Here is a 26,696-nt window from a genome sequence, read left to right on the forward strand (position 1 = left end):
ATGACCGAATGGTGGACCCTTCAAGAGGCATTTGTTTACATATCAGAGTATTTGGCACAAGTTTCCTTCAATGCCTCGCATGTGGTCAGGTGAGGAAGACGCAAGGATGACTTCACACTTGCCAAGTGGAAAGGGGAAACTACTTAACATGGATATAAATCTATCATGAGTGGTCAATAACTTTTGTATTCTCAATGCAAAGATTATGACCAAGTGGGTGGACTTGTGGACAATGGCAAAGGCAAAGCGTTTGCAAGAGAGGGAAGCATGGAAACAAGCACATGGAGGAAGGAGGGCACCCCCAATTCTTAGACACCTTGCATGTTTCCCAGATCTCATTAGTGCATAGTGGATTCACGAGAGAATGACTGAGGCAAAAGCGCGCGGAGAAAACATCACCAGCGAAGAATGGGAGTATGCACAAGGCTGTGTACCAAAGATAGAGTACTCATATATCTAAACCATATTGTAACGCTATTTCTTGAAATTATCTTTAATATGTATTTGATAGATTTATATATTTTTCTATTTTGTAGTGCCTTTCCTTTAACTATATGTGGTCAAAGAGCCATCACTTTCGTACGTGCCACATTGACGAGCAAAGAACCACCATGGATTGTGCTATCATGGGCAACTTTGACACAGACGGTGATGAATCCAGGTACTGCGGAACTATTGAAAGGATACTAAAGGTTAATTTTAGAACCTTTCATACCTTCATCTTCGAGTGCAAGTGGTTTGCAAATGTGTCTAGACAACATGAGAATGCCCTCTACATGGTGGACTCTAGTGTGCATCACACACGGAGGTATGACAATTTTGTTTTACCGCGCAATTGTGAGCAGGTGAGTGACATGTACCTTTTTTATTCTTATTTTCTTATAGTGTTAGTTATACCAATGTTATTCACTTTGAGCTTCTATTTTATAGGTCATATATATCCCTGCAATCCACCAACAAAAATTTTGGTTTGTAATTCCCGTAACACCTCGGAGGAGAACCATTTTTTTCACTAATGAAGTGGAGACTATCTTCGACCCTCTTCCACCTCCGACTTTGGATGAGGTGGAAATAGAGGAGAGGGAGGTCGATGAATCAAGTCTGGAGGCAGCAAGTCTTAATAAGGATGATTGTCATGATGATGAAGATGATGAGAAGGAGGATGACAAACTCGAAGATGATGAAGGCAATGCATCCACAAAACAACAATTCAGTTTCTCTATTTATTGATTTAGAAGCCATGGGCTTAGAATTGGATGATGCCTCATGTAGAGATCTTTTGGAAGATGAATATTCAAGAACATTTTGCAGTTATGAATTTTTTTGGTTGTGTAATGTATTCATCTCTCTCTCCCCCCTCTTCCTCTCTTTAGATTTGAGAATATGCTCAATTATGTTAATCAATTGACAGTGATTATTTTAATTGTAACCAAGTGTAATCTTATATCCCCCCTCCTCCTCCCCCCCCCCCCCTCTCTCTCTCTCTCTCTCTCTCTCTCCTCTCTCTCTCTCTTCTTTTTTAAATTTAAAAATTTTATACAATATTCTTTAATTTTTATTGAGAGGAGGGAAACACCAAAATTTTTGGGGGGGGGGGGGGGGGGGATTAAGCCAGAGTTTAAAAGTTTAGGTGTTAAATCTGACTGTCAGATATAATAGGAGTAATGTACGCGGTAATAACAACGTTAATAAACGCGAAAATATTTGAACAAAAAAAGAACCCCCCGCCCTCCTCTCTTTTGTTTCTCTACTTGAATTTGCACCTTCTCTCTATAACACGCGATAAAACAGCGTGGTAAACACTTGGAGATTTTGATAGTGTCAGTGATTAATGTGTCATGAAATCTTGATGGTGTTGTGGCTTGTCTCAAATTGAGTGAGGGAGAGGGTCTCTATGACTAGTTATTAAGTATTATTCATGGATATATGTCTTTCAAGGATATGGGAGAAAATAGAGAAGTGAATATCATTTAACAAAGCATATATCCTTGGCTCTCTTCCTCGTGGAGCGGATGGAAAAGAGAGGCTTTTGTGGAAGTGCTGTCAAGAGTTTGGTATGGATAATGTGTTTGCTACGACTAGATGCACGTCAATTTGGAGGCTTACATTTCCACGGCAAGTTCAGAAGTTTGTCTACATATTGATGCTAAACAATGGAAAAGATAAGTTTGCACCATGACCAGAGCATGGATAGATTGATAAAGATGTGCATGGTCTTATTTGTAAAAGTTCATGTTGTCTTTCTCAGTTAGGTATTCCTTATTATAGCTCTATTTACTTCCATGGGCCATAAGTCCTTCGGTTCCCCCTCGTATACGCATAATGTGGCTACATATCTTGTAGCTATAATGATGTCCTTTCTAACATATGATTAGAAGCTAGATTAGAGATGGAGATACAATATTAGAGCTCGTATGAGGCGGCGGCGCATCTGGCAAACCTACAGCAGCCAGCTCTTCCTTGATCTTATCAGGGTCAGTTGGTCCTAAGCTAGGGACAATGCAATGCTGGCTCATGCTCACGTCTGCCCACACTCTCACCATTGGAAAATCTTCAGTCACCACCTCATCGGCATCGCCAGCTTCATCCTGCTCGCCGAAATAACCAGCGAGGATAATCCTACATACAGCCCATAATATTTCACTCTATATCAATTCACACATGATTTGCAAGGTGGTGAGCAGACGACGTGTAAGTACCTGAAGTATCGCAAGACGGACGGTGTGATGATGGGCACGTCCAACCCCACCAGGGATGGATGGTCCGTCACAACTCTTCCAAGCCTTGGCGTTAACCCAAAAGCTTCTCCGTCCTGGACCGCTTCCCCACCTGCAGCCTGGCAGTTTTGGCATCGTTGGACGATCTTCACTTGGAACGTCGTCTTCTGCTTCTTATCACCCCCTTTCTTCCGCACAGCGTAGGTGAAGTGCGGTCTCAGATTCATCCTATCTAGCTTCTCGAACACAGCATGCTCCGCACATGCTTCATATGGGCGAGAGAGTGGCTTTGACGCCTCCCCCTGCAGCTTCTCGGCCATCGTCTTACAAAGCCTTGACGTCTCGTCATCGAAAGCGCCAACTTCAAACCCAAGCCTCTTGTTCAGAAGCGTGGCATTCTTTGCAAATTCTTGTCGGCTTCCCCCCGCTACACACTTGGCACAATCACTTCGTAGTCTGCTGCTCGCGCCTGAAACCGTGGCCTTATCCTCTTGTGTTGTCGCCTGACAGAGAACGTCAGCCACGCCCCTACGCGGGTCTGCGTACATGACAGGGGCCACCCGCAACAGCTCCGCGATGGTAAGAATGCGGTAAAGGTGAGCCATCCTCGTTTCCATAGAGAGACCTTGGATGCCCATCAAGGCTTCCCACAGCGCTTTCGCATGCTGAAGGTTTTGATCAGCCATGGTAGCTAGCTCGAGGCTTGATCTCTACTCTCTGGAAAGTCGAGTCTCTAATTACCTTATGTACTGCACCCCCTAGCCCTAGCTATAGTCCATGAGAGGGAAACCATCTTTTAAAAGCTATTGGGTTTTATTCAGCGTGCTCATCGTGCATCTTATTACACATCGATGAGTGTGTTCTACATTTTATTACACACGAATCTTCCGAGAGTCTTCCAAGATTCGCTCAGGTCCCTGTCACACTGGGGTGCTGGCCCACCTTTTTTTTAAAGTTGGTCTTTGGCGTTGTTGTCACACTAAGGCTTTTTAAAAAAATTGCATTGATTTCACAGCGAATTAGAGCAGCACAAGTGGTTCGTCGCCCGCCTTTCACGTTGGCAACCACTATTCAAAGCCAACGTTGATTCTTCACACGTACACTTTTCGTAGATGGCCGTTGCTAGATGAACCTGGCCGACGGTGCGAGGCCGTCCCTCTGACAAGCTCTAGAGGCCAACTTTTCCTTTTTCGTTTGCGAATGGTTGGTCGCCACGTTGGTGTGACCAACCTTTGCCTGCCCCAGCGTGACACCCCGGGGCCTCACTGACCACGCTTTCAAATTTGAATCAAAAGCCAATATTGGTCTTAAATTCTTAATGCTAACCACCTTAGTCAAGAGGTGTTTTTTTCTGTGCTGTCGTACCATAACAATAATCTAAAGCTATCGAGAAGAATTTCATAACTTTAGGAGAGAGAAAAATAGAAAGTGCCACTAGTAATTTAAAACATGCGGTGTAACAATGAATTATTCAAATTATAATATATTGCAAAAACATAAAAATTAATGTTTTGACACAATACCCATTGACTTTTTTGAAAGAGAGAGGTACACAAATGTCAACACCCTCTCGCAAGGCCTCATGACTAAGTAACACGGGGTCTTAAATGACCCCGAGCGGTGGGATCAACGGTTGCAGGTAAGTGGGGGGGATCTCGAGGACGGCAGACGGCGGACAAAAAGTCAAGTGAGCGAAATTGGACCTCGGGCAAGATTTGAACCCAAGCGATCGCGGTGAGAGGCACAAGTCCTAACCACGTGCACGCGAACGTTTGGTTGTCCAAGATGGAAAAACATAAACATATAAAGTAAACTAAATGCTAAAAAGTAAACATGGACACAAAAAGTAAACACGGATCACACGTTCGTTTAAAATCGGACAGTCGACCGTGCTTTTGCTTTTGTGCGCATCGTTGCTCGCCGTCGATCCCATGACGAGGTTTTCATTTAAGACCCCGTGTTACTTAGTCCTGAGGCCCACAAGGGCCCTAAAAAAGTCTCTTCAAAAAACTTTACTATCATTAGCTTGTCAAGTGTCACTAATCTACAAGCTTTATCCAATGGTAAAGAGATGCACTCAAAATCCAGCCCTTTACTCAGGACTACTTATGGAGTCCAAAAGAGCAGGGAAAATTACCAAAATTCTGATTTGTGGAGATTTCAAAAACATCTCTCAAATTTAAAAACGTTCCAAAATATCCCCAATCTTCTTAAAAATTCCTCAATGCCCTTCAAAGTTTACAAAATTCCCAAAATACCCCTAGTTGTGAAATTAAATTTCTCTAAAGATTAAATAAAAGGGTAGTTTTTCATAGGAATACCGATTGTCTATCAATCCAAGATGTTAAAACTAGGATTTGAGTTTGTTATGTAGGCTTTGGAGATGAATTGGTTCATTTTTTTAAAGACATAATTGCCTTTTTTTGCGATATAATTTAAGACAAATTACATGCTAAGCACTCAAAATGGATCTCAATCGTCGAAAAGGAATAATTAAGAAATCTTGACCAATCAAACCAAAATGGATACAATGGTCTTATGGGAATTTTCAAATTTGAAAGATATTTTGGGAATTTCCACGAACTAGGGGTAATCCCCTTCCAACCCTCGTCCATCTACTTATGCTACCTGTTTGCTACTCAGGTTTACACCACTGACTTGTGTTCATGTCCCTTCAATAAAAATTGGCATCAATGCCAACCTCTGCTGTTATGTCCCTTTTATCAAAATTGGCATTGTTGCCAAAATTCATTAATACATCCTTTTTTTTCAAATTGTACGCATATATTGGGATTTTTTTTGTTTTGCAAAACTCACAATTATGAGTGAATGAATTGTATTAACGAAATTAAAAAATTAAAATAAAAATTAATCTTAGTTTTTTATAAAAGAAAAAAAATAATTAACATGAAAAAATAAAATTATTAAAATAATTTTTTTTGAAGTCTTTAAATTAAAAGACACTGTCAATACTTAACATCATGGGATCAAACTCCCATGAATACGCTTTTTAATCCAAAAAAGTAAATGCAACCAGTGTTCGAAAAAAATCATTTTCACAAACATACAAAAATCTCTCCAAGACAAATCTGAACCGGAAATTTTACAATATTAGCCGGTATTTTTACAAAATTACACTATTTTCCATGTATTTTAAGTGAAATTTTCTCCCTGTTACCCTCCCCTCAACCGGCTACGTTGATTTTGCAACCGGCTCAAGGCTAAGTTGAGGCACACTTTTCCCCAACACTGAATGCAACTCTACAAAAAGAACATTTAAAAGACCATGATTTCTTTTCATTAAGAAGACTTTTGAGAGTGATTGGGACTTTCAAAATGTTAAGCAATGAAAATTGAATGACCCTCATCCACATTGCACTAAGGTCTTTTTCGCTAATAAATTATTAGCTAGAGACAAACCTCCGTAAATAAGGAAGTTTTTCAATCTTATCACCCACGTGATTGAAGCTCGTTTAGTTTTTCAAATCGTCACCCTATCTTTTCGTTTCAAGGACTTGCATACTCTTTTGTTTGATTTGTCAACGAGACTTTTTGTCTTTAAAAAAAAAGCCTTAAAGAAGAGGAAAGTTAGGTGTCCATTCATGCACAGGGCAAGATAGCATTCAAGGAGACACTAGCTTTGCTACCATTTGAATCCACTCTATTAAGATGGAGGATGCGGTGATTGTGTGCATTGATCGTGGTGTCATAGATAGCTACAAATGTTGTGTTTGGTATTACAAGTGATCCAGCATCAATCAAGTATTTGAAGATATTGCACTATGACAAGATAATATGATCACATATATGTTAGCTTTAAGACCAACATGTAGCTATAATTTTTTTTTAATAAAATTAGTATAAGTTTAATTTTTTTCTTTTCCAAAATCACAAATTGTGAGTGATAATTATATTGAAAAAAAGAAGACAAGAAAAAGTACATAGAAAGCCATACTACACGCGAGCCATGGCATCTGCCAACATCCACATCACACACCACTAGCACACCAGATACATCGATTGATAAATGGAACCACCCTGAGGTCAATCTCACAATGGAGAACATAGGAATGCTTGTGGGTGCCACCAATGAGTTAGCCCTGCCACCACGACTCACCCCTTGATCTCAAGCTCAAATCGTATGTAGTATAAGTTTATGTTTATAAAACTTGTAACGGAAATGGGCTATAAAACTTTGAGAAAGCAGAATTAGGAGAATTAGAGAAATCATTTGTGTGAGACTACTATATAGGGTGATTTCATTTAGCGGTAGCAACTTAACCATAATACTTAATTAACTTGGCATGAACAATACTTTTGCAAGAGAGAGAGTTTAGAGAACTTGACAACAATTGAGGACCGGATTGATGTGGAGCCGACACCCCCCCTTAAATAGACTTTTGTATTATAGATTCTGCCATCAAGAGAGACTTGGTACAATACAATCTTTGTGCTCCTTGTGACCTAGGTAATGCAATGAAGATGAAAAGCTTCATGCATCATGACCATAACATAGACTTTATAAAAAACATTAACTATCCCCAGCCTCAGTTTCAAGGCCTCAAACGCCTTCAAAGGTGGAGAGAGCTAGCAGGGACTGAGGGTAGGGAAGAGGAAGAAGAAACACTCATAGGAGAAAGATATAGTTCCTCACTTATCATCACTCTTCTTGCTAGCATCTATAATAGCATAGTAATGAATATGGAGAAGATGAAAATCTTAAGCATTAAAACATGGCTATTGGTTGGATTTGCATTCCATAGCCAAGAGTGTTGGTGTAGGCTCTCAACTTGTACACTAGCTTGAAAGGAGATGCTTGCACTTTGCACTTCACACAACGATAGAGTGTGTGTTGTGTGTGTGTGTGTGTGAGTGAGGTGGGGAGGGGGAGAGAGTATACCTGTAATGGAATTGATATTTTATTATCTAGTGCAGGTGACAGATGGAAAATGCTAAGGGTTATGCAAAAAATAATCAATTTTAATGGACATTTTATTATTTAAATGCTCTTTATGAGCTAAGGCCATTTAAGCCCGGTCGGCCAATGTGTATTCCTTTTTTAGCATTGAAGAATCTATAAATGAAATACGTGAAAGAGGGAAATACTCACTCTTGCACGGGGGGAGATCGTACCCAGTGCTTGTGTATTTCTTCTTTCCTCTTCTCTCTTCTCTCTCGCCATGCCAGGCGTAGCACTCCGCTCTAGGAGGTGTGCCTAGTACGCCTGTTCTCTTCCTCTCTCTCGCTCGCTGTCTCTTTATATTTGTGTACATTGTTGATATGTGCTATGCGAGGTGTCACGTATGGGGATTCGCTCATTTATGATTAGCAGTATGTTGTTTCAGGTATTTTGCAGGGTAGCCATACGTCCGTTTATAACAGTGGATTAGAGCATAAACTAAAGATTTTGATCAACACTAGCTAAGTATTTTGCTTTGTATGTTTGTGGATTCCATTGATTGCTTCAGTTTGTAGTTAGTGTTTTTTTTTTTTTTTAATAAGAGTCCTTTCTTTATTGTCATAGTATAGCGATTGATTGCTAGTGTAATTATATTAGTTAAACATAATAATAAACTGGACTAAGCTAAATCATATGGAGATACTCAATTACAAAAAAAAACAAGAATAGTACATAGCCCTAGATGGGATATTACGAAGACAACAATCCCGTTCTAGAGGACTCAGGTACAATTCACCTGATAGGATGACGAGGGGGAGTTTAAAGATTGTAGAAAATCGAAGCTAGATGAGAGTAGAGGGTATGAAAGAACAACGATTGAGGATGACAAGATATCGCAAGAGAAAACTTTTAGCATCCTGCAAAAACCATCCTAAAGGCGGAGAATTTCCATGGGAATAAACTAAAAAAAGGGTTATTTTCAATAACCTTTTGTTGTATCGCAATGCATGTGGCACCCACTTCGACAATCCAGTGCATCTAGCAGGAGCAGGAGCACCGAGCAGGAGCAAGAGCAGGAGCACCGCAACACTGCTCATCAAAAGCATTGTTTGTAACCATCCACATGCTTGATACTAATAGTTATCGCCTGCATTTGATGGACGGCACCAATTACCCATTTGCATGGCGGTGTGATAATTTTTCACCCCAACAGCAAATGAGTGTTGTCAACCACGTACGACAGTTAAGTGGGCGCTAGCCGACGAGCCCCCACCAACCTCACTTGGCTTCACGTATCACACCCAACCGCCCTACCCCTCGCGTATCACTTATGACCTCTTTTAACACTACATGACATCTCACCATGCGGGCACATCCATTATAGCCGGCCACAAATCCTAAGGTTGGTGGCACATTGGGACGGGCGTCCCCCCTTCTTTCACGAGCATGGCCGTCCCTTTCATGTCACACTTGGCTTTAGTTAAAAAGTGTCCATAAGTTTCAACAAACCAGCTTTGGCCACTTGGTAGAGCTACCGGCTCTCACGCTGATGCGCAGAGTTCAAGTCGAATCGTTGGCATTAGCGCCTTGCTTTTTGTCAGATGGCTGCACCTTTAGAAACTTGGGCGGGCATGCAAGGCCGTCCCTCTGACAGGGTCTCGTGGCCATGTTTTACTTTTTGCCCCAGCCAATATGCGGGCGCCATCTCAGCATGGGACGCTTTTGCCCGCCCCAGTGTGACACCAACCTAAAGCGTCCATAAATCATGCAAACTCTCTCGATCTCTACCTCTCCTCCCACTCACTACTAGCCGACATGCAGTTTACAATTGAGCTCTCTCTCTCTCTCTCATGCCAACCACAACACTCACTATTTTGCGTGTACCTACACACAGTTTTTTAGCCTCTAGCTCCCTCAAAAACCTCACTTACTGGCTGGTAGCATCGACCACCGTAGCCGTCATCTCACTCTCTACTTTTCCCTCTTGCATGGCGGCGCCAAATGCATATACCTATACTTACCACCAGTAGAGCTGCCATCACTTATTAACCTCACGACTAGTTGAACGCTATTCCTATTACTCTCTACCGTTGTCTTCAACTAGTCATTTCATTCTCGCTCCCTCTCAAACTTTCTAACTCTTTTTATGTTAGTACTGTCGCGCAGGCCTGGCCAGCAACCGCCACACACACACACCCAGTTTTTTACGTTCTCGACTCTCATTCTCTCTCTCAGTGCAGCCCGCTATGCATGAATGGAGCCGTCAAGCCACCACTTGCACCAACCTCTTTAGACTCTCACTACATGCATCTTTGCCAACATACACTAACCATTGGAACGCGCATATGTACTGTGCAATGCACCATAGTAAAGCTGGCCTGGTGCCCACTTCTTCGAACCACATCATACAGATTACCATGCTCATGTGCAATGTGCGGATCTCAATCAATTAGTAACTCTCTCCCTCTCCCTCTACAGTAGACTATCCTTGGCTAGGAGGCAGCTGAAGGCAATGTAACTATTGAGTATGACAGTCATATGAAGTTACTCATTGCAAAAGAGATGGTCCTCAACAATAGCCTTAGCATCTCATTAGTTCTTCTACACTCTTCCTTGATTAAAGGCTTGCATATCCACTTGAGTTTGAGGGGTGAGCTGAGTCCTGTTGATTTCAACCATCTTCGGATAATTACGAAGGCTATAGAGAGGATTCATTGGAGCACTTTTCACGGTGTCAAACTTGCAGAATGGAAATCCCATGGCTTCAAAGTACAGCATACAACAAAAGTGGCCACAAATAAGCGAATGAGGCTCAATATCTTGGTCAAAGATGGCATTAGGAACCAGTAATTTGCTATTGCCGAAGGGTAGAAGGCCAAGTTTACATAGTCACACTCAAGCTTTGAACCAATGGTCGATTGTTACGGAGCCATCATCATCAAGAGACCCAGAATCAATACAAATGGGAAACATCAGTAAGTTTTCTTCCACATATCATCCCATGAGATTCTACAACATAGAGTCTGGAGACCGGCTTTGTGGGATCACTAATCCCATCTTCAATAAGCCTATGGAGAAAAGTGGAAGCTTCATGCTCAACAATTGTCAAGAACTTCATTTTGTACAAATCCTTGAGCTATAACATCCATTTAAAATCAGACAAAGTCTAATTTAATTTAACCTTCAAAATTGTACAAATCCTTGAGCCCATTGTACGCAACAACGCCCCCCATGCAATGGATCTAAGCAACAATAGCAACCAAAGAGAGCTTATAAGTTTTTCTCGTTGCTATAGTCAATCAAATTTTTGAACTTCACAGTCTTCTATTGCACAATTTTTCATTTATCCCTTGATCTAGGGTTCTCCCAATTGATTTTGGCAATGCTCACTACAAGAACATGATCAAAGGTCGGAATAGCATCTTGTAAGACCCATGGGAGACTATGTTAGAGATGTTGGCTTTCTTGAGGGGCCTCTTGACCTTGTACAGGATGTTGGGAAACTATTTTCTTGCTAGGTCTTTAGAATCTCATTTTTCTATACATAGTCATTATTTTATTTATTCCTTTGCAATCAAGCATAACTTTTTCTTTTCTAGGTTGTGATTTAATCTAGTTGTCCAGCTAGCATGATAGATGATCACATGTTGTGATTGATTTTTATTTTTATTTTTATTTTCTTATTCTTATAATGTATTAATACTCATGCTTGAAGTGTCAAGCTTTTATAGTATTATGGTGGATGATAATTAAACAAATCATTGATTTTTCTGGTGAGGTGGCACTTTCTCTCTATAGATTCTCTTGACATACTACTTCATGTTTACTACTTTTTCTCTTCTACCTGCTCACTCTAAAATAATTCCAGATAAACCGTTTCAAATTTACCCTTCTATTTTATAATGTTTGTCGCACACCATGACTGCTTAATCTCTCATGTTAGCACTTAATATTAAGGATATTTATTTTATATAGAAATACAATAAAAAATATAGCTACTTTGTGTGATGATTTTTTTCCTAAAATTAAAAACTCTCATTATCAGCTTCAATTTGTATAAAACAAAATTCATATTTTCATTCTAGTGACTTGAAAGTCATTCCTATCTTCCAAAGCTTTGTTTGCAGGTGTTCATGATCTTTTGTCCTTTTAATTTTGATATTAACAGTCATCAAAGCACCCCATGTGTAATAGTTTTGAGCCGTTTATATATACAATTGTACCACTCTAGATGTTAAGTCATTGTTTACTTATCATACCTTAATCAGCATGGCATATTCTTTTATTTGATGGCAAGTCATTAACACATTTTGAATTTGTTAACTATACTTTGGTGTAAGTTTGATAGTTTCAGCTTTCTGATCCTACTTGTACCTTTCTCCCCATGCACAAACTAGTATATATTTCAAATGAAATACATCATCCAGGTATGTACACCCAATACCTCCTTGCTTTTCTTTTTTCGTGTTATCTTTTGAGCTATGAACCGAGCCATCTCTCATATTGTGGCTTGCACTTTCAACTAAATTGAATTGCTATTGAGAGCATTTGACATTAAGCTATGACCATACTCACACGAACTGAGGTACTTCAATAATCCCAAAGTAGTGTCAAACAGATAGTAAATATTTTTTTCCCTTTTATGTCTTGTCTGGTCCATTCTCACAGACACACACATTTGCCGATTTAGGCAGTGTGTAGATACTCACCTTGGTGCAGATCCGTCGATTTAGGCAGCACATTAATAAGTTGCAGATTCATGATTTTTAAACAATATCAAATGCAGATTCATCAATTTAGGTAGCATTAGTGCAGATTTTCCAATTTAGGCAACACCAATCACAAAATCATGCTACAATGACTGCCCACCAATGTACCTGGTTAGATTTTGTTACCCGGGTATAGAAAATGAAAGATAATATTTTGGATTTGGATTATATTTGGAATTGGAATTAGAGTTGGATTCTATATGATGATTTTTTGTCGCGATAATATTTATGGAATTGCAATTGACATTGATGAGAATTGGCTTATTAAATGATGAGTGTGACCAATGATATACTGATTCATCAAGATATGACATATAATGCTTACTCTAGTGGTATGGAACACTAGAATAGGTAGTATGTGGATGACGAGCGACAGGCATAATCAATGTTGTTTACTTTCATTTTTTTCTATGTGATATTTATGACAAAGATTTATAATCACTATTTTTGGCAAGTATCGTTTGCAGATTTCTTATCTTTGCAACTGAGGACAGTTGCTTTCCAACGGAGAGGTATGTAATGGAATTGATATTTTATTATCTAGTGTAGGTGACAGGTGGAAAAGGCTAAGAAAGGAATCATTTTTTATTTAAATGATCTTATGAGCTAAGGCCATTTAAGTCCGGCCGGCCAATGTGTTGGAATTAGGGTTGCAGAGAAACACACACAGCTTGGAGAAGATGAAGGAAGCTCAAGGCACACAATAGAGAGTGTGTTACTTAGTGTGCAATGGAAAGATAGATAGCCCTAGAGTGATGGGAGTATATACAATGCACGAGGGAAAAAAACTCCTAAAGAGGGAAAAAATGCCCCGGCGGTCCTAGTGTGTTCACACACATCACTACCACATGTATATGGTAACAAATCCCCCCCTGGAGTGATGCGATGAAAGAGAGCTGGCACATGAGTAAAGGGAAGTGCCATGCCCTGAGGACAGGATCAGTCCACAAAGGGGAGTAAGCCCAAAGCTTTGCCGAAAGCTTCAAGCTTCTCACGAGACAATGCCTTTGTGAAAAGATCTGCAAGGTTGTCCTATGTTGGCACATAAGCCAAGCTGATCTCTCCTGCTGAGAGCCTCTCCCTAACATAGTGGTAATGCACCTCAATGTGCTTTGTGCAAGCATGAAAAATTGGGTTCCTCGCAACTGCCAATGCGCTCTGAATGTCAGTGTAGATAGTGTTGGCAGTGTCCTGTCCAACACCCAAATCAGCCATAAGGCATCTGAGCCATACACACTCAACCGTAGCTGTGAAGACTACCCTGTACTCAGCCTCACAACTCGAACTGGCCACAGTAGGTTGCTTCTTGCTCAACCATGATATACATGAACTGCCAAGCATGAAACAAAAACTACTTGTGGACACTCGCGTGTCAAAACAACCAGCCCAATCTGAGTCCGAAAAAGCATGTAAGTCTGGCGGCAATAATCCCCCCTTGGGATAAAACAAGCCAAGATGTAAAGTGCCACTAAGGTAGCGGAAAATCCTCTTGACAGCCTGCCAATGCTTAGACCCTGGGCTATCCATAAATCTGTTGACCTATGAGACTGCAAACTGAATATCTGGCCTCGTGTTGCATACATAAATGAGGCAGCCAACAGCAGTTTGGTAAAGAGTGACATCAGCAAGATCGCCAGCATCATGTAGACTCAACTTCAAACATGTTTCCATGGGAGTGGCAATAGGTTTGCAATCCTCAATTCCAAACTTACATAGCAATGTCTCTATGTAACTTTTCTGACACAAGGAAATACCACCATCACACTGCTTAAACTGTATACCCAAGTAATGATCCAACAGCCCCAAATCTTTCATCTTGAAAGTAGCATTCAAATCAGCCTTAAATTCAGCAATATGCCCTCATTTGGTCCAGTGAAATCAGCAAATCATCAACATAAAGAACCACAATGAGAAGTACATCACCCTCACGATTTACATACAATGTGGTTTCTGTTGGACTGTTACGAGATCCTCGTTTAACCAAATGAGGGTCAGCTTTCTCATACCAAGCACGAGGATATTGCTTCAACCCATACAAAGTCTTCTTACATCTGCACACTTTGTCCTCTTGTCCTTTTATGACAAAACCGCGAGGCTACGTTACATAAACTTCCTCAAATATGTCACCATTCAAGAAAGTAGTAACAATGTCTGATTGATGTACATCCCAACCAAAATGAGCTGCCAATGCACATAGAAAATGTACAGTAGTCATACGACAAGTGGGAGCAAAAGTCTCTTCATAATCTATGCCTTTTTGCTGTGCATAACCTTTTGCAACAAGTTGAGCCTTATGGCGATCGATCTCACCATTTGGCTTGCGTTTCAACTTGAAAACCCACTTCGTACCAATGGCCGTTTTGCCAGGAGGCAAATCACATAAAGTCCATGTGTCATTTTCTATAAGTGCATCATATTTTGATTGCATTGCAGCCATCCAATTTTTTGAATTCTGTGCTTCATCAAAAGACAGAGGCTCCTACACATCATGTAAGCTAGACACAGCCAAAGCATAACAATCTGATGCATAAGATGCATGGCGAGAGCCTGAATGAGTACGACTAGACAAAGGTGCATCCAATTTACTGTCACGCAAAGTGTGCACCAGCCATTTTGGCATACCTCTAGCCTGCTCATTTTCAGCCCTTTCCTCATCAAGTACATCATGTACATCTACATCATCTGCATTAGTAATAGGCTGATCTAAAACATTTTCAGAAACCCCCATAGGATGTACATTTGCCTCATTGGAACTTACATTCGTATTTCCACCACTGAAAAGAGGCAACAAAGTGTCATAAATGTCCTGAGAGCTTACATTGCTGTCTCTAGTAAATGACAACAAGGGCTGAACAGAATCTTCCACAAACACTACATCCCGAGAAACCAGAATACGTTTTGTTTGCGGATGATACAACTAGTAAACTTTGCTTTCAGCACTATAACCAACAAAAATACATTTGACAGCCTTATCATCCAATATTTTGCGCTGCACTTGTGGCACCAAAGCATATGCCAAATAGCCAAAAACACTTATGTGCTCAAAAGAAGGCTTTCTATCATGCCATGCTTCATATGGAGTAATAGAATGCAAAGCTTTCTTAGGACACCTATTAAGTACATAAGGGGCACACATGATGGCCTCAAGCCAAAAAGAATGCGGCAAAGCTTGACTTTTCACCATACATCGTGCCATTTCCGTCAGTGACTTGTTTTTCCTCTCAGCAACACCATTTTTCTGAGGTGTATAAGGCACTTTACATTGGTGTTTTATCCCACAACTAGCCAGAAATGCATTAAATTCATGAGACATATACTCTCCCCTCGATCGGAACGGAGGGTTCCCATAGTACATTTCGAAACATTTTCAGCCATAGCCAGAAATTGTTTGATGCACATAAAAACTTTGGACTTCGCTTTAAGCAGAAATACCCATGCATGCTTGGAGTAATCATCAATGAAAGTCACGAAGTACAGGTAATTGCCCAAGGATCATGGAGTTTGCATGGGCCCACAAACATCACTATGCACAAGCTGCAACTTGCATGTGGCCCGAACTGAACCATCCTTTGGAAATTTAGAACGCTACATCTTACCCAAAATACAGCCTTCACAAACATGTTTTACAGGTGCTTCGAGAGGCGGCAAGAAGCAACCATATCAGATTTCTGCAAACGCAGCAAACTAGCAAAATTCAGATGACCAAAACGTGCATGCCAAAGTTTTGCATCTGAAATAGCCCTTGAATCTACAACAGCATTTGCAAAATTTTGTCCACACTTGTCATACAAAGTGAGCTTATACAGCCCACGGCACAAAAGGCCAGATGCAACAATTTCATCACCAAAACTGAGATCATGAACTGTACATCTGTCATCCACAAATTTGACTACAAGTCCAAGTCTAGCAAGTGCGGATACAAATAAGAGATTCTTCTTGATCCAAGGTACATAAAGTGCATCAACAAGTGTGAAGGAACTGCCATTAGCAGTAGTGAGCACAATCTTTTCAACTCCCAGAACTGGATAAGAGGCGTTGTTGGCACAAGTGACTGAATTCCCATGAGGGACAGACTCGAGAGAGGTAAACAATTCACGATGTGAGGTAATGTGCTTTGTAGCACCACTGTCGAAATACCACACATGTGAACTGCAACAACTGACAAGCATGCATCATGGACAACGGGATTGTAAGTGCACTCTGCGCTAAAAGCCCATTCTTCATCAACATCAGTAACACAGTCTCCTTTCACAGAAGACTCAACAATGGCTGCATTTGTAGTGGAGCCAGCATTTGCAGTGGAACCACCCTCTTTCTTCTTAGCCTCTTTGGCCTTCAACTTAGGACACGACTTGATCAAGTGATCATTGGATTTACAATAATGGCAACACGTTTTCTTTTTTCCCTTATCACCAGAATTTCCAAACGAATTGTTGCCAACAGAAGCATTAGGAACTGAACTTTTGCCACTCGCAGCAGAACCATAAGAAGTGGCTGCATTGCTGTTACCACCCTTTCTTTGAGAAGCAATAAAAGCTTGTTCAATTGCACGCTGTCTAGTCCTGTTTTTTCTGGAAAGTGACTCTTGCAACAGCAATGTGCATAATGCATCATTAAACTTGACAACTTCTGGATTTCCTTGGGTCATAAGTCTCCAAGTACTAGCAAAAGTCTGGTAAGAATCTGGTAAGGCATCAAGAACAGTCTGCACAAGGGAACTATCTGAAATAACTTCACCTGCAGAAATAAGTTGCTCATTGATATCCTTGACACTAGAAAGGAAAGTGACCATATCATCTTCCTCATGCATAATCTTCAGCTCTAGCTCTTTACGCAGAAAAGCAATTTTAGCCTTATTGCGGCTTGCATAAAGACGTGCTAGAATATCCAAGCATGTTTTGCAGATTTTGCTGAACGGATGTAAGGAACAATGGTGCGCTTCACAGACAACGCAATCAATGCATGAGCATGCGCATCCTTAACATCCCAACGAGCTTGTTCTGTCGTAGGCAAAACAACTCTAACAGCTGCAATCTTTGCAGCAAGACCTGCAACATCCTCAACATCGCCTACATCCTCAGAACTAGGACGTACATCAATGCCCTGCACAATGTTCCAGACACCCTTTGACACAAGAACATGTTGCATCATATAAGCCCACATAGGTTAGTTGTCCCCATCCAACCTGTCCTCAGCAGCAAACATCTTGAACACATCTGTGTTGTTGTTGTCAGCCATGGTAAATGTTGCACCTGATGTTAAAACTGCCCGAAAATAGGAGAAATGGAGTGGGAATAACCTGTGCTGTAACATTTAATGGCCTAATAACTTGTGTGTAGCGGAAATTAGCATGAACATAGTGGGCATTTCATTAGAATAGATTCCTAATGAGAATTACAAGAGTGCTTGGGTGGAGAGAGAAAAAAAAAGCATAACACCTAGTTAGATAGCATCAAAAATACTTTCAAAAGAGAGAGAAATTAAGCTATTGACAACAGTTGAGGACCGGATTTGCATGGATCCGGTCCCCCCTCCAAAAGGCTTTGTATTATGGTTTCTCCCATCAAGAGAGACATTGTACAATACAATTCTTTGTGTTCCTTCAAGACTAGCTAGTGCAATGAAGATGGAAGCTTCATGCACTAAGAAAAACACTTAATCAAACACAACTTGAATTATCCCCGTTCTAAGACCCAAGACCTCACACACCTTCGAAGATGGTGAGAGCTAGCAGGGTATGAGACTAGATTGAGAGGAAGAAGGAGTATCTTACGAGAAAGATGTACATCTCCTCACATAATCACTCATATTATCATAGCTTAGCTTAGTAATTAGCTTGGTAGAGAAGATGAGCATGCATTGAAGCTTGGCTCTTGGTTGGATTTGCATCCACATGCCAAGAGAGTGTTGATGTAGGCTTCTATCTCACAAGCTTGGAGTAGGTGATGAGCTCTCCATTAAAGCTTGGGAGGAGATAGAGTATTCTTTCTTCACACATGGTCCAGTGTGAGTGTGTGTGTGTCAATGCCAAGAAAAAATCAGCCCCCTCTCTCTCTTGGGCGAGCCCTCACTACAAGAGGTTGTGTGCTCTTGTGACGCTGTTAGCGACGGAAATACACTGGGTTTTTATAACCCTCGGCGTCGCTAATAGCGTCGCTACGAGAGCGTCGCTAATAGCGTTGCTATAAGCGTCGCTATATAGAGACGCTCATAGCAACGGTTATAGCGACGTTTACACAGAAGTCTATAGCGACGCTCTAGAGCCATAAATAGGGACGGTTATAGCGACGCCCGAGAGAAATTTTTTTTGGTGACACGGCATTGAATGCCCTGCCACCCATCAACCATATTGTACTTGATTCAATTTTTAAAAAAAGTGCAAGGGTAGATAATAGACCCAAAATAGTCACCCACAAGACGCATTGTTTGCAAAATTGACAAGCGTAAAATTGACAATTGTACACATCATAGGCAAAATGAATTGATTGGCAAATGTAATAATGACAATTGTTCAACATCATAGGCATAAAGAATTGATTGGCAAAATGAACTGCGGTGACAAATGTAATAATATACATGGCTCAAAAAGACGTATAAAATCCGTCGCATGATACATAAGCTATGAGAAACCCTAAACTAATGCTATCTAGCTACGGCTAAACTGACGTCGTCTAGTCAGACGTCTCATCGCGTCCAAGCGATGTATCTGTCGGATTCTGCAAAAAAAGACAATAAGACAGCTTTCAGTAAGTATAAACATATAACGACATTTATAAAACAATACAAAAAATAGAAAAGAGTAAACCCTAATACTAACCATGCCGCCGCGAGAATTGAGAATGTCCATCAGGGCATTTAAGCCCTTCCTGCCTGCGTACTCGCGCTCATACGGTGTGGGATCACGTCCTGTCATCGACCACTGTCAAAACATACAAAGATTTCATTATGTTGGAATTAAAAAACTCACAAACCCTAAACTATCGAACATAAAGAGCAATGCGAAAACACTTACAAAATCGGCCTCAAATGATGCCCATCCACCGCTCCCCAAGTGGTGCGAGCTCCCTGCCTCTACTCGCGATCTGGCTGCATCCTTTTGTTGCTTCCACTTGTCGGGATTCTTGCGTGCTGCTTTCTTCGCATTCTTCCAATCTTCTTTGGCCAGCCAATCTGGCCTGTTCCACCCATGCTTGATTTCTTTTTGCACTTCGGAACGCTTGTGTTTGCAGTATTCGCGCATTCGAATCTTCATCAAGTCTTCATTGAAGCGCTGATCCCGTGTTGGAACGGGAAACTCATCATGAAGTATGCTGATGACTCTGGCTTTTAAATCACATGGTACTTCACTCCATTTGTTTAGTATGTAGTGTCTAAACAGCTGAGAGCAAAGACCACGCATGCGCGAGATCACCTTCTTGCCGTCATCATCCATGATGATGCCGCCGCTGAAGTCGACGGAGTAAGGCAAGCCCTCTGGCCGGTGACGCGTGAACCTGGGTGTCCCGATAGGGGTCTCTAGCGGTGTGTCGATGGGGGTACGGACGTCAGGTGTCTCCACCGGCGTCTGGGCCCCGACGCAAGGAGTGTCGAGTGGGGTGGCTCCTGGCGGAGTAGGTAGAGGTGTGTAGTTGCTAGGAACAGTCAGCCGCGCAAAACCTGGCATAGATGGCGATGTTGTGGCTGGTGTGGGGGCGGGCAAAGAACGGGAGGGTAAAGAGCCTCGTCGAACACGAGGCGGTGTGGAGGCATCGGCGGCGGAATCCCCACAACAACCGCCACCGCCATCACTAGAGCGCCGGTGTCTAGACGAGTGTGAAGATCGTCTCGTCGACACCGAAGCTTCGGAGCGCGAATGCTCCGAAAGAGAGGGAGATGTAGATGGAGTAGGAACGCGCGATGATGCGCCAGAGCGATGACGCTCCACGTATCACTGTGTCTGCTACAGTGACAAAGCAGAAAGAAACTCCTCATCATCCATACCTGCATTAAACACACGAATATTTAAACTTAATATTGAATGAATAGAGTAGACAATGACGCAAAGACCATTAAATACAATGACGTAATGACGCATATAAATACAATGATGCAATGAATTGAGTGATAGAAGAGGCAAGTCGAAAACTTAGAATTTTCAATCAAAAGATGTGAGCGCGAGTAGAAAAGAGAAATATACACCATGGAAGGTACTTAGAGAGCCAGAGCTTTTACAACACGGAGCAAAATTGTTCAAATACAATATTTGTGGCTTTAAGAGATCTCTCTCTCATCCTCGCATAACTCCGCATAACTTCCTATATCTATATAGAGCTCTCCGTTTAAACACATATCCTCTGTTTCGTTTTGTAGCTCCTCTGCATGCACCCCATATAGAGTAGTAGCATCTTGATGCTCATCTGGCACCACCGTAGCGGCTTCTGATTGAGCATCTTCTCTGATCTCCTCCATTGCTGCCGTTGTGATTGGCACATGGTAGCCTTCATACGTCCTTGCACTACGAGGGGCTACCTCTATGACGTACCACTAGTTTGATGTAGACTTTGTAGGATGAAATATTACCTGCTAGAGCCACATAACTTACATGAGAGCTTTCAAGCACATAACTTGTAAAAGGGGGATGTTAACTATTTACATACTTACTTGTTCACAATGCTCGGGTAGTACGAAAGTGTCTCTTAGGTCAGTCCATTTCTTAGTAGAATCCACCTCAAGAAAACCAGACTCTCCTCTACGCACAGTAGCGTTGCGACCCTCCATGATTATCTTGAACCATTGCACCTCGAACAGGTCGACAAAAAATCCTCTGTAATCGATCCTCAAAATCTCTTGTAGCGTGCCGAAGTAAGTGAGTTCCGCCACCACAGGATCTGCATCAGAGGAACGTCGTCGACTAGACTGTTCAAATTTTTCCATGATTCCACAATCTTGAGTAAAACGCTTTTTGTCGATCCGTTCCACCCTAAAATGTTGACCTTTACACCATGCTGCTGTGTATGACTTATACTACAACGAACAAAGATTATGAGTGGCCGTTCAAACGTTTAGAAATAAAGTCACTAGCTAGTCGTACATTGCAAACTTACCTTGGTCGCACAACCCCGAGAGTTCTCCCACTCTTCCTCAGTCACTTTGTCACCGCATTGTTGTGCGCTTTTCAATTGGTTGTGCAACCATCTTAAGCTCATGAATGTTGGTAGGCTCTCTAGACCCGTCGGATAGTGCATCGGTGGTCGTCTTCCCCGTCTCCACTCGATTCGTGCCCTTTGTCGCTCTTGCTTTGCATCCTCATATTGTGAAATCCACTTTTGCATCACTGGATTGTGAAGCATGCAAATCGATTGATTTTAGCCTCTAGATCTTCCGTCATCTTCTTCTCAACACCAAGATTGCACATGACAATCCCAGATATGCGCTCATCATCTATGGTTCGCCATAGCGTGTCCCGGGCTTTATCAAATCCGTCTAGCCACTCTCCAATGTACACTAGGGACTTTGATACCAACCAACCTTCTGCCATGCTACCCTCCGGACGTGCCTTTTGACGCACATATCCCTTAAGCATTTTCATGAAACGTTCTAAGAAGAACATCCATCTGGAATGAGCTGTGTCAGCTATTTCCACCTCATCAACTATGTGAACAAGAAGATGCACATGAATGGTTAGCATGGTAGTAGGAAAATGTTTCTCAAACATGCACACAAGCTCCGAAGCATTTAGTTTGGCGAATGGTATGGAGTCTACGTTGATCTCCTTTTGTGAGATCCATTGCACCGGCTTTGCAAGTTTGTAGATTGTGTTACGGATGTCGAGAGACAAACATCCCTCAATGGCAACCGATAAAATAAACTGTAAAGTATGTGTAGCAATGATATTAAAGTCCATATTTTATGCAATGATATTAAAGTCCACTATGAACGTACCTGACACATTTTATGCCAATCGTGTGACTTCAAACCGGTAAGCTTTCCTTCTTTAGTAAAACACGTTCGGAGCGAGTGCATTACGCCAGTGGGGGTCCGCAAAGATCGAATGGTCTCTTTTACTTTGCGTTCTTGGGCTCCTGTGAAAATCCATGGTGCTTTAGGGAGTTTTATCGATCCATCAGACGCTGTTTGCGGCCAATATTGCTCCATACGATCCACATTTCTAAGGTCAACTCTAGCTCCCAAAGTATCTTTCTTGCCGGTCAGATGGTCCCATAGTAGATTACCCACATTCTTGAATATGTGCATTGGATCGAGCAAGTGATTGATCATGTGTCGGGGCCAGTATGGTAACTCGTACCATAGAGATAGTCTCTTCATCCCTGGAGGCAATCCGTCATTGCACATCTCCTTCTGCTCTAACCATGCTTGTGCATACATCCTTGGTGTCTCTCTTCCCAAAAATCCATCGCGTAACACATGATTCTCTGGAAGATACGCTTGATGACCTTCGTAGATTTGTTTCTTCAGTGAGGGCGCCCTACGTGCATTCAGTCTAGGTCCACATGTGACACATGCTCTGTATCCGCTTGTTTGAATCCCTGCATGTATACACATGATAATAGATCAACTATGGAAAAAAACAAGATTTACAGTGTCTGAGTGAGGAGTGTCAATAGATCACCTGAGCATTCTGCTAGCCCGGGATAGTCATGCATGGTCCACATTAGAATGCCTCTGATCAAAGCATTCCATCGTCCTGTGTGCCGGCTCATATCCACCACCTCTATGCCAATCCACAATTGTTGTAGCTCTTCCAATAGTGGATGAAGATACACATCCATATTCTCCACTTTATATCGCCCTGGCACAATCAAGCTTAGCCATAGGTGCCCCTTCTTCGTAGTCAACCACGGGGGAATGTTGTAGTTGACGATGACAATGGGCCATACACTGTAAGATGTTGATCTTTGACCAAATGGATTTACGCCATCCATAGCCAGGCCTAAGCGCAAATTTCGAGCTTCCCTGGCAAAATCCGACCATGTTCCATCTATATGTTTCCAGGCTGCACAATCTGCAGGAATTCATAGCACACCATCCGAAGATTTATTCTCCTCATTCCATGATGCTAGGGCGGCCATGGACTTACATTCGAATAAATGCTTGATGCTAGGAAGCAGAGGAAAATGTCGCAAAACCTTTTGTGGAATTTTTGTCCCGTGGAGATCTACTCGATATCTTTCGAAATCACATTTCGGACACTTCTCCATGTCTATGTATTCCCCTCTGAAAAGAATGCAGTCATTAGGACAAGCGTGGACAGAATTGTAATCCATCCCCAAGTTTCGCAAAATCTTTCTTGCTTTATCTCGGGAATCTGGCATCACATTGTCAGCTGGTAGTATGTGCTCTTTAAGCAATCTACACAACATAAAAATACGATACAGTCATGTAAAAATCTATCAGATCATTATACATTTAGAGTTTTATTAAAGTAAACTAATTGTAATAGATCACCTGAAAAGCGCTGTGACGCTAGTGTTACTCCATCCAAACTTTGTCTGCTTGTTGAGAAGAACCAGGAGTGCTTTCAATCTAGACATACGTGCTCCATTATACAATGGCGTATTGGCTTCACTTTTCATATCATCATAGATAAGCCTTTCTGAATTCATGATCGTCTCGATCATTTCATCAATCTCGGGCTCAAACATTGCCTCGTTGGGAATGTGCTTTGCATGATCATCCCCCGAGCTGTCAGAGGCTACATCTTGTGGCCTCACATATGCTGCTTGACCAAAGCGCCTGCGAACACGTCTATTGGGTTGCAAGATTGCTGCTTGTTGGCAAGCGTCAGAGTCCGATGAGTTATAATTGGCAACAACTCGATCTATAATAGATGGATCAAACTCGCCAAATTCGCGAACGTGCTGCAAAGAAACACGTCTTGTCCGTCGCACAGCATGCTTGCATTGATTACAAGGACATAAGACCCTCGTTGAGAGATAGGTGTTTCGGTTGGACGGTCCCACATCCTCGTCACTACTCATAATGAGGATAAAAATCTTATAACCTGGACAACAAATTTAATATTCTATTGGCATTCTTCGTCTTATCTCTCTCTCTCTCTCTCTCTCTCTCTCTCTCACATTCTCTAGTCATGTCCAATCCCCGCACACCTCGGTCTAGAGGTGCACGGAGATCAGAACCACCGGGTTATAATCTCGTCTTTATTGGTCAATACCTATATTTGTGGGTACAAGAAATCTACAGACCCACGTCTACATGATACTGCATGTAGTGGACAAAACCCCTTTGCCTCTTCTCTAGATGTAGCACTTCACAGCATCTTAACATCTTTTCACAGTAGAGCTTTTCACTGTTCGTCTAACTCTAAACCCTAAACCATAAGTAATTCTTGCGTGGACTCGATCTAACGTAAATAAGCGTAAATCTAAATAAACGTAAATCTAACTAAAAATAAACCTAAATCTAATTTAACGTAAGTCTACATCTAACCTAATCTTTAACGTCTTTTGGGATAGTTTCCTACGACGTTAAAACTCTCTTCTTCTTGTGTGTGTGTGTGTGTGTGTGTGGGTAAACCTAAATAAACCTAAGTCTAATCTAATATAACATAAATCTAAATCTAACGTAAATTATGTTATATTAAAAACAAAGAACTAAAATATCAGGGATTATAAGAACCTTAAAACTGATTTAAGACATAATTTTTCACATAACTCGGCAAGAGTTGGCATTCTCATCACTAAAGATGTGAGAGTTAACTTCCTGCGGTGACGCTGCCTCATCTCCATCCACATCTGACGACAGGAATTGGCCCTTTGGACCGTTCTTGCTCTTGTTACTAACTTTGAAGTTGCTGTTGAATGACTAGAGGTTGTCTAGATGGTCATTGTCGGGGATGTAGTGACTCTTGCCGCCCTTAAGATCCACCTTCTTCCCTATCTTCTGAAGACATTTCACCAGTACTTTTGGATCGACGGAGCCCACAATGAGTGAAGGCAGCAATACCCTATATTCCATTGAGGGCTTTCTTCACCCGCTTCATGCAGGCATCGCAGTCTATGGAGACCTAAATCTAATCTAATATAACGTAAATCTAAATCTAGCGTAAATAAACGTAAATCTAACTAAAAATAAACCTAAATCTAATCTAATTTAACTTAAATAAACCTAAATATAATTTAACGTAAGTCTACATCTAACCTAATCTTTAACGTCTTTTAGGATAGTTTCCTACGACGTTATAACTCTCTTCTTCTTGTGTGTGTGCGCGTGTGTGGATCTGTGTGCCAATAAAAAGAGATAAATGGTATAACCTTTCTATCACCCATGCCAAGTATGATAGATTGGTTATGCCATTTCCCTCTTGAATAATAGGTCTTGAGTTCAACTCCTCGTCGGCTAGATCTTTGGGTGTTTTAATTTTAATTAGTTTCCTACGACGTTAAATTAGTTTCTCTCTCTTTCTCTCTCAATGTGTGTGAGTTTTTTTGTTTATGCATGTTTTCTCTCTCTTTTCCTCTCTCAATGTGTGCGTTTTTTGTTTATGCATGTTCTCTCTCTCTTTTCCTCTCTCAATGTGTGCGTTTTTTGTTTATGCATGCTCTCTCTCTCTCTTTTGCTCTCTCAATGTGTATGTGCATTCTTTGTTTATGTATGTGTGTGTGAGTTTTTGTTTATGTTTGTACTCTTTCTCTCTCTCTCTCTCTCTCTCTCTCTCTCAAAAACACTATGTGTGTGTGTGTGTGTGTGTGTGTGAGAGAGAGAGAGAGAGAGAGAGAGGGAGAGAGAAAGAGGGGAAGGGAACATGAGAGTGAGGAGAGGGAAGGAGCATACCTGGCTCTCCTTCTTTTCCTCGTGTGTGTGTGTGTGTGTGTGTGGAGAAGAAAGAGAGAGAGAGAGAGAGAGGGAGAGCGTTACCTGCTCCTTGCTTGAGGGCGCTGAAAAACTCAGATCTGAGATCTGAGTTTTTGGGCGCTCTTTGTTGTTTTTTTTAGCCCAGCTGGCGTCGCTATGAGCGTCGCAAATTTACAAGTAAATTTGCGACGCTCATAGCGACGCCGGGAATTTTTTTTTTTGAGCGTCGCTGTGTGAGCGTCGCTAATATGAATAGCCTCTTGTAGTGCCTTCCTGCTAAATTGGTCTGGCTTTTGCCTCATTGGACCTCCCCAAGTCAAGCCAATGGGTGTTAAGCAGCATAAGTGATAGCCTTCTGACATGTGTCCCCCTTTCCCCTTTTGTGAGAGCTTTAGGTAATTAAATAATTAAACTAAAATCTCATTGGACCCCTTTGCCTCCTGGCCAATAGGAATCAGGCAAGCCATTGGGCTCCTGAATGCTCATTGGACCCCTTGG

General features: G+C 41.6%; 1 protein-coding gene across 1 annotated transcript; it reads right to left on the reverse strand.

Annotated features, from left to right (window-relative positions):
* Positions 1 to 1,701: 1,701 nt before the first annotated feature.
* LOC147419536 (uncharacterized) lies at positions 1,702 to 3,403 on the reverse strand. The gene is made up of 2 exons (XM_086505820.1): positions 2,700 to 3,403; positions 1,702 to 2,619 (listed from the first exon to the last, which is right to left on the reverse strand). Exons 1-2 carry the CDS (start codon positions 3,401 to 3,403, stop codon positions 2,379 to 2,381), a joined length of 945 nt encoding a protein of 314 aa, XP_086361946.1. The 3' UTR covers positions 1,702 to 2,378.
* Positions 3,404 to 26,696: the final 23,293 nt, after the last annotated feature.

The sequence above is a fragment of the Adiantum capillus-veneris genome, chromosome 29, assembly GCF_014529385.1.
Source record: "Adiantum capillus-veneris isolate H3 chromosome 29, ASM1452938v2, whole genome shotgun sequence".
Classification (NCBI taxonomy): Eukaryota; Viridiplantae; Streptophyta; class Polypodiopsida; order Polypodiales; family Pteridaceae; genus Adiantum; species Adiantum capillus-veneris.